The 12,301-nt window shown below is 34.1% G+C and overlaps 1 protein-coding gene across 5 annotated transcripts in view; it reads left to right on the top strand.

Annotated features, from left to right (window-relative positions):
- Positions 1–12,301, top strand: part of PPP1R12A (protein phosphatase 1 regulatory subunit 12A) — a 107,833-nt gene that overhangs the window by 89,190 nt on the left and 6,342 nt on the right. For 3 of the 5 annotated variants that reach the window (XM_058191867.1, XM_058191865.1, XM_058191863.1), the window contains 7 exons: positions 404–522; positions 1,720–1,785; positions 3,217–3,233; positions 3,736–3,771; positions 6,224–6,350; positions 6,775–6,879; positions 11,006–11,053. In XM_058191867.1, the coding sequence (XP_058047850.1) occupies positions 404–522; positions 1,720–1,785; positions 3,217–3,233; positions 3,736–3,771; positions 6,224–6,350; positions 6,775–6,879; positions 11,006–11,053 (518 nt within the window). The remainder of the gene's footprint in view (positions 1–403; positions 523–1,719; positions 1,786–3,216; positions 3,234–3,735; positions 3,772–6,223; positions 6,351–6,774; positions 6,880–11,005; positions 11,054–12,301) is intronic. The other 2 variants (XM_058191868.1, XM_058191866.1) reach the window with 1 other exon arrangement.

The following is a 12,301-nucleotide window of genomic DNA, read 5'->3' as shown; positions in this document are numbered from 1 at the left end:
AGCTTAAATGCAAATCTTTCTCCAAAGAGTCTGTTGCACGCTAAATCTTGATGCTTCTGGCTAAACAAATACTTATCTAAATAAGTGTGCTCTGGATGCTTTAATGAATTTGTGTTTGTAAATGTCATGATGTATGCAAATATGTTAGACTTTGATATCCAAGGTTAAATATATACATTATTTCACTGAGGTGAAGATAGAATTGACTGAAATGAAAAATTATAAATAATGAGAATAATAGGGTGTCAAAAACTATATATTTATAAAAAACATTTAAATATTTAAATATTCTTTCATAAAATTGAATGCTGTCTTGGTTTCAGGAACTGCAGTTGAAGGTTATATGTTATATAAGAATGTTTTCAGAACATATTTAAATCATTAACATTTACTACTTATGCAGAAGCAGACAAGAAGGAAGAAGAAAAGGAAGAAGATAAATCACAAACAAAATCAATAAGAGAAAGACGGCGGCCAAGAGAAAAACGAAGATCAACAGGAGTTTCTTTTTGGACTCAAGATGTGAGATTATATTAAGCTTATCCCTAAATATGCATTTTGAAACAATTTAGTAGACTTAGTAAGATGTTTTCTAGTAAATGTTACAACATGATATATTGTATGTAATATGCATTATGCTTGTCATGTCCATATTCAGAGTAAGATGGTTATGTCCAGTGATCAGTTTCCTATCTATACAGTAGTTTAGCTATTGATCATCAATCTACTTACAAGTGATAGTTCTCATATAAGAAACACTGTAAATTACACAATTTTTCAAATAATGTTTAATTTGGTTGGTAACCCTTGCCTTAAATAAGTGTGACTTTAAAACATTATTTATAATATAAAAAGTTATCATAAAAGGTGTGTGCTAGTTGTAACATAATGTGATAAGAGTGAATTGTTGCAAATTATAGGATTGAAGCTTAGGCAGAACATATATTTATTTTCATTATGGATTATATGTTGTATAGTAAATTTATGTGCAATAGAAAATTCTTGTAAGAATTTTTGGACAAAACTGATCTGCTTAGATATTAATGTATTAACAAAAATTCTAAATATGAGATTGGATCACCTTAACATTTATATACATTTATCATGAGTTCTATTAATTCTGCATTTACGTGTCACAATTTTCTCAGCTGTGTTTTCCTTATGCCTCAAATATCTGCTCTGAAGAGGCTTCCAACAGATTGAACCAGATTTGAATGACACATTGAAAACTGCATGGAAGATTAAATCTATTCATGCAGAAATGTTCATTCTGCTAACAATCAACATAGTACAACCCAGTGTTAATGAAATCTGAATCATAAGAATTCACTGAATAGTGAATAACATTGTATATTTTATTAAAAATTGATTTAAATTATAGATTAGCTGTCTGATAAAATAAATCATGTGAGATGTTATAATAATGAGGATAAATAATTAAATTGTTTCTGGTCAGAATGGGGAAATATGAGTTGTAAGAAAATGAGATGGCAAATATAGAATAGTGTTAATATACCCACAACCTGTACATAAAAGGGAGGGTAGCTTTTAAAGAAGCTTGCAAATTGTATTGAAAATTGTCTTACAAGCAAGAAAAGACAAAATTTTAAACTTTTTGCAGAAATAAAATGATTTAGAAAAAGTTACAAGTAAGGTTAGAACAGGGCATTTTAGTAGCTTCTTAAATGTGAATTAATCTCAATGAATTTTCTCTGTTAGAGTGATGAAAATGAACAAGAACACTTGTCTGATTCAGAAGAGGGAACAAATAAAAAAGAAGCACAGGTAATTTTTATTATCCTTACATTAAATATAAAATCCTGTATTTTTCCTACTAAAGTGTTCGTCAAGTAAAAGTGTGCCTCCTACAATGGAACTGAAAAAAGATGACTTATGACCGTTTTTCACACTGCAACTATTGTAGCATTCCCATGATCATGTGATCAAAATTCACATGCTTGGCAATTGACCCATATTTATGACATTTACAGTCTCCTGGGGTCATGTGATTGGTTAATTGATTAATTTTTAATCTAACTATTGTAGATAATACGTGAACTGACTATCTAATTCACTTCTTGGGATAAGAATTAAACTGGGAAATAATTTTTTTTGCCATATAAGACCCAGGAGGAATGTTCCTTTTTGAACATAATTCACATACTTCTATCCTGTTTCCTTTTGTTGGCAATCCTTATCATACCATCTGGACCAGAATTATAGTCTTAGAACAGATTGTGAAGAGGTTTTAGGGATGTACAAAATGTTCTGAACTGAATCACTTGAAACTGAAAATATCCCATTTCAGAATTTAAACTCTCTCTCAGCCCAACTTGCACAAAAGGCAGGAGTTTTGGGTATGGCTCCACTATTGCAGTTAATATTCCTTGTCTCCTTTACTTTTACTTTTTTATATCATCTGTCTGTATCTGCATCTGTCTGTCTGTCTTTTAATTATAATCTTTTAATTAATGGATGTACAGTATCCAGAATCATTTCTTGTGAAGGAAAAAAATTCAATTTATATTTGATAAATAAAAATATTTGTTATCTTGAATTGATCAAAATATGTATTTTTAAAAGACAGGATAAAAATTAATAATAGGGGGTGACTCTTTGCTATGGCAACTATGCTTGCTAATTCATTTGATTTGGACAAGAGCAAGTACCAATCACATGCGAGCAAGACACTATAAATGCAAATCCTACCATGGAATTAATCTACCCTCAATCTTTAGTAAGATATCCATGCCAGTAATTCATCTTCAAATACAGGTTTTCCCTGTCTACACTGAGGTCTGCCAGGCATGTGTCCTGTCTATTGCTATTCAATACTACAATATGCACCATCATGGGGAAAATAATCACAATAGATTCAGAGTTGAATTTATCCAGGAACCGTTCATGTTCACTAGAGTTCTAGATTTTTAAGGATGCTTTGGGCCTAGATTCTTTAAATAGTAACTTTCTGAGTATATGATGAACTAACTTTGGATTGGAAAACTGAAAAAATGCTTTGCCTTGAGTCAAGAAGTATTTTATTATATTATTTTTTTAAAGTAAAAAGATAACACTGGGCATCCCAGAGACTCTTCCACCATTCAAACAGTCCTTGTTGTTAATCTTACTTAAATGGTATATGTTTAATAGAATCTATATTTTTTTCAATTGGTTCTACAGTATATACTAAACTTATTTGATTTCTTCATTTTTCAGAGCGACAGCCATTCAAGGTATGCATTTTCATATTTGGATTTCTTTATTACATAATATCATAAAATTATTGTATGTATTGTAATGCTATAAAAGCTTTAAGGAAACAAATATACTCAATCAAACTTAAATTATGCATATATAATAAATCCATCTAATTTAAACATGGCAATATTATGATGTTCTAATACAGACATCATAATATTGCCATATTATGAGCCTTGTAGGATCATAATCTTCAAGGGATTATAAAATGTTCTATTAGTACCAAGCAAAATGATTAATTAAATCTGATAACAGTAGTTTATTATACATAAATCCTCAAGATTTTAATTATTGCTATGGAACATTGTCAGACTTATAGTTGTCTGAATCAACACATGCTTAGTCTGAAAGTATATCTTTAATTAGTCTTATTTTCAAGTAAGAATGAATTAGATAAATAAATAGATTGCATTTTGCATTGTAAAATTTTGAAGCAAAGAGAAAGAAGCAATGGAAAAAAACTTGTTTTTTTTTTAGGGAGATGTTGCTATTTTTGTTGAGGGGGCAGGACAGGTAATTTGACTTGAATATATACTTTTTTCATATTATAGTTATAAACGTTATTTTATAGAAACATTTCTATTTTTTCCTGGAAATGCAGCTACATGAACTCTCAATTGCTCTTGTTTGGGAGAATGCAGGCAGGCAAAAAAACCTGAAAATAGACAAAACTATCAACATTGTAGGGAAACAAAATAAATTACGTGTTTTGAACTTTGTATTTCATCATGAGTAAGACTGTAAATTATGGATTGATGCAGCATCCAATTTGACAAATCAGGTGCAGTTCTACTTCCTAAAGCTATCTTTCTACACAATGGAAATTAAAAACAAAAGAAACTGAATGTGTTTTTTATATTATATTTATATTATAAATATATATTATATTATATTACCGGTCTATTCTATTCTATTCTATTCTATTCTATTCTATTCTATTCTATTCTATTCTATTCTATTCTATTCTATTCTATTCTATTAATATAGGTTGCCTGTGATCATCCTACCTGATTTTTTTACTTCTGGCAATTATTTTCCAATATGAAAATAAATAATGGTTTCCTATATCTAGTGTTATAGTAAATGTAATAGTAACAAAAACATTGGGATTTCATATTCACTATAAATAGAATGGGTGGAATGAAGTAAAAGAATCTAATTCTAGACTGTCTTGTTTCAATTGTGTTTTCCAATTGACTGTTTCATTTTATTGTGTGGGGTGCCACACAAGGGTCGATTCTCTGTCCTTTCATATTTAACATCTACATCAGATTACTGAAGGAGCTCATCCATTGCCATGGGTAAGGTATTATGAATATGTCGATGATACCTGATTTATTTGTACATCTCTGTCCTTCATAAATTAATTAGTGTTGTTGATGCTTATCCCAATGCCTGAAAGCATTTGGGGGCTGAGTGGGGAACAACAGACTTTAACTGATCTCAGTCAAGCCTGAGTGGCTCTGGATTTTGGGCCTGCCAGTTCTGGGACTATGCCATCTTTGGTACTGGATGGTGCTGCACTACCTCCAAACGGACCCTGTGCACAACTTCACAGTCCTTCTAGATTCACAATTCCTGCTCAAAGAGCAGGTGGCCATTCTAAAATTTTGTGTTATGCAGCAGTTGAGCCTGTTCTAGGATTACAAGGCTGTGCTCATGATCGCTTATGCTCTGATCACTTCCCAGGTGGACTGCTATAATGGGGCTGTCTTTAAACAGTGTCCAGAAGCTTCAGCTGATACAAAATGTATCTTCATTGGCAGTTATATCTGCCACTAGAATGGTACACATTGTACCTTTGCTCTGCGTGCTGCATTGATTGTCAAGTCCAATGCATGGTGCTGGTTGTAATCTTTAAAACCCATCATAGGGTGTTATTTGAAGGACCACCTCTTCCCAATTACATCTTCACATTCATCAATATCAGCAGTAGTAGTGTGTTGTGGGTCCTGTTTGCCAAAGATTTACATCTGGCAGGACCCAGGAGACTGCTATGGCACTTATCCTGTTCAACATCACAGAACATCTCAGAGATTAGCCCCATCTCTACCGACCTTCTGGTTAAGTTCTTTTTGTTAACAAGTTTAGCGTCAGAATGGAAGAGTGATTTGATGAGGGGGCTCCATTGTTTGTAATCTGCTGCTCTGTCTTAGCTTTTTATAATGATATTATTCTTTGTGCTTCCTGAATGTTTTTTAAATTGTTTTTATGGTTTGTTTGAACACCCACCACAATCGTATCACATGAGATGGATGGCCATATAAATATGAGTAATAATAATTATAATTCTGCATTCATTCAGAAATGCTTTCAGTTTTGCTTTTTGGTTGTAGAACTTGAGGATGTTAGCATAATATTTTTATTTTGACAGAATTAAATGCAAAAGCATAAGAATTAAAATCAGTTCCCATTTTGACTCAGACCCCAGGAAGTATAGGAGGCCACATTCAGAAGCTTTATTGGGTAAACAAGCAGGGTTTTATGGCTTTCTTAAAAGCTGGTAATAATAAAGTATATTGTATGCATATATGTCAATAGTGCAAAGGAAAAAATAGTATTTTTTTTTAAGATAACATAACTATACATTACTTCAGGAAAAAAAGAAAGGAACACTGGAATGTTCCTAATTGATTTCTCTGATCAATTTGTTTCCTTTGCATTGCTTTTCTTTTCAGGTGATAATTTAACACTTTGATGATAGAAGCAATTTAGATATGAGTTCAAGTAGGCAAAGAATTGGGAATAAATGAAAAACCCTTTACCTTTCATTTCTGGTGTTATTCAGTTTGTGTTTTCTCTGAAAACACTCCCAAAAAAAGAGCGGTAACAATGGGAAGTACATCTGCATCTGTGTTGTTATTCTGAAAACAAAAGGCAGCACAACTTTGAATCTCCATAGTCACAGTCTCCTGGTTCTAGCCTTAACCATTAAACCAAAACTGCCTCTCTTTTCGTTTCAAAGATATGACACAGGGTCATCTGGAGATCGCTATGATTCAGTATTAGGACGGACAGGTTACAGTTACTTGGAAGATCGCAAATTATACACAAGTAAACTAGAAAAAGAAGATACATCTGACTTTAAAAAGGTATTTGATTGTGATAGTAGTAGCATATTATAACTTTTCCATTATTCTGAAATAATTCTATATTCCTTGATATACACATGTACTCTGTCTCCAAATTAAAGTAAATTACTGTATCAAAATAAGGATGTTTGGAGGAAGGAAAGATATTTGGTTCTTTGTGAGGGGGGATAGCGGTACTTGACTTGGTACAAGGGAGAATTACACATTCTGTTTATCATAAAGAGAATTGCAGAAAACATGATATGGTCCAATTATGGACTCTTAATATAAAATGTCCTTGCCATTTAAATTATATTATTATTATATAATAATAATGTATATTATGTAAATTATTTTGGGAAAAACTCTAGTCTTCCTTTCAGGCAATATAGAATTAGCTTGCAAGTTTGAAACAATACTTTATTTAAAAATCTGTACTTTTTAGCTTTATGAACAGATTATAGCTGAAAATGAAAAACTGAAAGCACAGTTACATGATACAAACATGGAATTAACGGACCTTAAGCTGCAGTTGGAAAAGGCAACCCAGGTTTGTACATTTAAATTTTCATTGGTAAATATATTGAGCAGAATCAAATATAGAGCAGTACTGGTACAATGAACAGCATTTTTAATGAAATCCTGTATTGCTTTAAGCTTGCTTGGTGGGGAGGGATAATTCAGTATATTGCATATAACACATCAGAAAAGCTAAACTGAGCTTTATTCTGCTTGCATGGAATATGAGGTTTGATTTGAAAGAAAAAAAATACCTTTTCTGATTAGGCAATCTTATAAATGGCTTTACTTTTGTATATGTGATTTATTCATAAGTCTTTTTATAAGTTCATGTGGAACAGGAAGTTTGTAAATCTGAAAATAAATTGAGTTTATTACAGATTAAAGATTGAGGAAATTAATGAAAGATGCATGGTGATGAACTCTTGGGACAGACCATTTTTGGGTAATCTCAAAAACAAAAAACAAAATTAGGGGAAAAAATGGGAAGACAAGATGAGAAAAAAGCCTCTCCTTGTTTAGTGACTGCAATTCATTCCATAAATCAAATACTGGTTGCTAAGTGAATATATGACTCAAAGAGAGAAATGTTGCAAAGATGACTATTGCTGCCATTTCATTTAGATAAACTTCTCTCATACAGTGTTCTGTACCTAACCCATTTTTTACCCTTCCCAGGGTGGAGAGATTGTTTAAACAAGCTATCTCGTCCTGAGCAGTTCTTTTAAACAGCCCAGGGTTGCTAACTGCAAGTTAATAAATTCAGTTCTGTGACCTTAGTTGATTAGAACCCTCCAGTGGGCTTGCACTGCTGCCTGAAACTGACCAGACCTTAGTCAATTTTACACTGAAAGCTCTTTTCAGGCATAAAATTTGTGGTCCTAATATGCATATTGGTATTTTGGGAAATGATTTCTATTATTATTATGTTTCATTGCACAATCAGCCAGATGGTCAGACTAGATTTGGCATTTTTATCCATCTATCAAGTCCTTCCCAAGAATGTGAGATAGGCTGATGTGGATGTTCAATGGTGTTATAAGGTATTGTCGCAGGATGGACGGTGTTCTGAGTAAAGCTGCTTTTTGCAATTGACGGATGGTGAATTTGTCAAAGCGGGTGGCGTTGTTTTAGGATTACACCCAAGGTGCCTATTACTATTGTTACTTCCTTTGATTTCTTTTGCCACAGTCATTCTGTTTCTGTTTGCAGATCTTTGTATTTTGTTATCTTCTCCAGTTCTTTCTTTACTATTCTGCTGTCTCCAGATACTACCATGTCCACTATCCAGACTTTTTTATCTTTTTATCAACAATTACTAAGTCTGGAGTGTTATGTGGCGGAGGTGCTTGTCTGAATTCTAACGTCCCATAGCACTTTAGTGTCTTCATTTTCAATTACTTTCTCTATTTTATGGTGCCATCATTTCTTGCTTGCAGGCAAATGGTATCTCTTTCAGATCTAATGCACCTTTATTGCTACTTTGTAATGCTGTTTTTTGTAGTCAGTCTGTGCAGTCTTCTTGTCTACTGTTTCTTCAGCTTATATTATTATTATTATTATTATTATTATTATTATTATTATTATTATTATTATTATTATTATTTACACAAAATGACAGTATACACAGGAAACGAGATAATTATGCTGGATTTCGTGTCACAGATCACTAGTTGAATACTTCCCAAGCGTTTAGGACTGCGTGATATATCGGCAGATCCCAGTAAGGTGGCCTTCTGCAGCTGACCAATGGCGATCTTGTCAGCGCCAATTGCTTTTAAGTGCTTGCCTAGGTCTTTAGGCACAGCTCCCAGTGTGCCGAGTACCACTGGAACCACCTGCACTGGTTTATGCCAGAGTCTCTGAATTCGATTCTCAAATCTTGATATCTGGTGACTTTTTCAAGTTGTTTCTCATCAATTCTGCTGTCACCAGGTATAGCAATGTCGACTATCCACACTTTTTTCTTTTCCACAATCGTGATATCTGGGGTATTGTGTTCCAAAACTTTATCAGTCTGTATTTGGAAATCCCACAGTAGTTTTGCATGCTCATTTTCAATCACTTTTTCAGGCTTATGATCCCACCAGTTCTTTGCTACAGACAGATGGTAGTTGTGACACAAGTTCCAGTGGACCATCTGAGCGACTGTGTTGTGACGTTGTTTGTAGTCGGTCTGAGCTATTGTCTTACAACAGCTCAATATGTGATCAGTGGTTTCATCTGCTTCTTTGCAGAGTCTGCATTTGGGATCATCAGCAGATTTTTCTATTCTGGCTTTGATTACATTTGTTCTAATGGCTTGTTCTTGGGCCGCAATAATTAGGCCTTCTGTTTCTTTCTTCAATGTTCCATTGGTCAGCCATAAACAGGTCTTTCCTTATCTACTTTTCCTTGGATCTTTTCAAGGAACTGTCCATGCAGTGCTTTGTTATACCAGCTGTCAGCTCGAGCTTGCATCGCTGTTTTCCTATATTGATACTTGGTTTGCCGTACTTTTAGCAGCTTCCTCTTGTTGACCTCCATCAAAGCTGGTTCAACACTGTCTTTCACATAATCTGCCAGAGCATGTTTCTCTTCTTCGACTGTCTGCTTCACTTGCAAAAGTCCTCTGCTGCCTACCTTTCTGGGAAAATATAGCCTGTCAACGTCACTACGTGGGTGCAGCGCATAGTGTATGGTCATCAGTTTTCTTGTTTTCCTATCCAGGCTGTCTAGCTCTGCCTGTGTCCAGTTTACAATTCCAGCAGTATATCTGATAACGGGTATGGCCCAGCTATTTATAGCCTTGATGGTGTTACCGCCATTCAGTTTACTTTTTAGAAGTTTCCTGACCCTTTGCGTATACTTGTGTATATATTATTTATTTATTTATTTATTTATTTTTCACATTTTTATACCGCCCTTCTCCGAGGACTCAGGGTTAGGGTTAGGGTTAGGGTACAGCATAGATAAAACACAAATACCAAAAAATTTAAAATACAATATATCATTAAAAATCTAATTCAACAAGCTGATTATTTAAAATAAGTGTGTAAAATTATAAAAATAAAAATAAACCCCTTAAAAACCCCACTAAAAACCCTCGATTAAAATTTATCATTAGGCCAGCCCTGCTTGATGAAAAAAGAAAGTTTTAAGCTCGCGCTTAAAGGTCCGAAGTTCAGGGAGAAGGCGTAGCCCCACAGGTAGTTCATTCCACAGGGCAGGAGCCCCCACAGAGAACGCTTTTCCCCTGGGGGCCGCCAGCCGACCTTGTTTGGCCGACGGCACCCTAAGGAGGCCCTCCCTGTGAGAGCGCACCGGTCGATGGAAGGCTACTGGCGGCAGCAGGTGGTCCCGTAAATAATAATAATAATAATAATAATAATAATAATAATAATAATAATAATAATAATAATAATAATAATAATTATTATTATTATTACTATTATTATTACTATTATTATTACTATCATCATCATCATCATCATACTTGCAAACAGTCATTAAATGAGTAGCCTCTAAACAAAGAGTAGCTGTACATCAGATCAGAAGGAGAAAAGTATAAGTTCTGTATGTAAAAGCCTGTGTGGCTTAATTCCTAGGTATTTCTAGAACTGTCTTCTCTAAGTTGAGCTTGTTTATCTTGTTTCTTCAGTATCTTCCTTTAAGAAGTTGATGGGGAAGAGTTTCGGGTGGCATTACCAGTACATTAAAATAGTCATTTGTAATTCTCATAGCAAATATAGAATCTATCTTTGTAGGCTCCCAGTGACATGATGTTAAAATATAAGAATTGTGCATATAACTCTTGTTCAGAATGCAAAAGTAACAGGAATGAATCGTACTCAATACTCACCTACCGTACATAAAAATCTTTCTACATTCAGAACTAAGCATACATTGGCCTTTGGAAGGAGAAGTAGAAGTTCATTGTTGCTTGTGCATTTGAACCTACATCTCTTTCCAAAGGCCAAGCCATTATGTTTGTTCCTAAGCAGCAGTTAATGCTGATATGTGGTCCATACAGGAAATGTCCACCTGGAATTCTGGTGACCATGCTACTGGTCACAAAAAGTTGTGAAAAATAATAATGCAACAACTGATTTAATTTTCCCTGATTTCTCTTCAACTGAAATTTGTTGTGAAAGCATGCAATCGCTTTTGTATTTCAGAGACAGGAAAGATTTGCTGATAGATCTCTGCTAGAAATGGAAAAAAGGGTAAGCTTTTTAAATTTAAATATTTATCTTTATTGTTGCTATAGTGTAAATGTTATAAAATAATAATTTGAATTGGAAAAGAATAGAGATGTACAAAATGCCTCATTCATCAACTGTACACTGAACAGCTGCTTTTGGATGATCTGTGACTGAATTGAAACATGCAGTTTTAGGTGTTTTGGTCCATACATGGAATAAAACATGGCTGTTCTGCCATATGTCCCAGGCAGAGGCAGTTCATGGAAGGAGAGGAAAAATTCAAGATGCAGTGTTGAGATTGTTGAGGGGGGAAAGGCAAAGTACGTGCTGCTCACATTTCTCCCTTTTTTCTCATTCCTTCATCTTCTCAATGCGTTCCCTTTTTCCTTCCCTTTATCTGTCACTAGCACTGATACTCCAGTGTAAAATATTTCACTGACATGGTCACCCACACTTTTCCTACTGTCTTCCTGTTTCTCCTTTCCTCCCCTTGGCTAGCCCTGATGTTCCAGTGCACTTTTCATCATCCCCAGCCTGTTGAATGCTGGGAACTCCTATTCAACACACTACATTCCTAGAGGCTCTTCCATGACAGTACTTCTCAAGCTGGAATGTTCCTGTTGACTTTTCTTATTAGCTGAAATGAATATAGACTGCATTCTGTGATATGGCCAATATTATCCTAAACTTATGGAGGGGGGAAGGAAGGAAAGATAACAAGAAGATGATGATGATGATAAGAAGCTGGTAAAATATGCTGCACTGGAACATCAATAAACACAGCTGAGAGGAAGAGTTAGTGGTATATGCTACTTTGGCAGTTTCTGAAGAGAAAGAGAAGATGATGCACCTGGATTCACCCTATCCAGATTTCATTTTGTCTGAAACCCAAATAATTCACTCCTCCTGAATCATGAACTGATTTGAAAGACATTAAGAAAACTTCTAGAACCTGGTGATTTGTTCCAAGTTCAAAACGGTGTTTTTTTCCAGTTTCGCTCACTCCTCTGGAGAACAGTATGAAATTATTCAGATATCATAACTAGATAATTTTGTGATGGTGTTAATTAGGAATTTATTATTTCAGAATTCTAAATTTTTAGTGTTTTAGAAACTTTGTGAACAATATTTATTTCCTAATGAAGTATTTTCTTATCATAATTACAGAGTGCTAAAATACTCTGAACGTAGCTTAATGTAGGATTTCCATTTATAGAAATTGTCAATTGCATTTGTGTTCTACAGACTGTATAAGCAATTGCTTACACT

Source organism: Ahaetulla prasina, chromosome 7, assembly GCF_028640845.1.
Source record: "Ahaetulla prasina isolate Xishuangbanna chromosome 7, ASM2864084v1, whole genome shotgun sequence".
Classification (NCBI taxonomy): Eukaryota; Metazoa; Chordata; class Lepidosauria; order Squamata; family Colubridae; genus Ahaetulla; species Ahaetulla prasina.
This window is presented reverse-complemented; position numbering and strand designations above follow the sequence as displayed.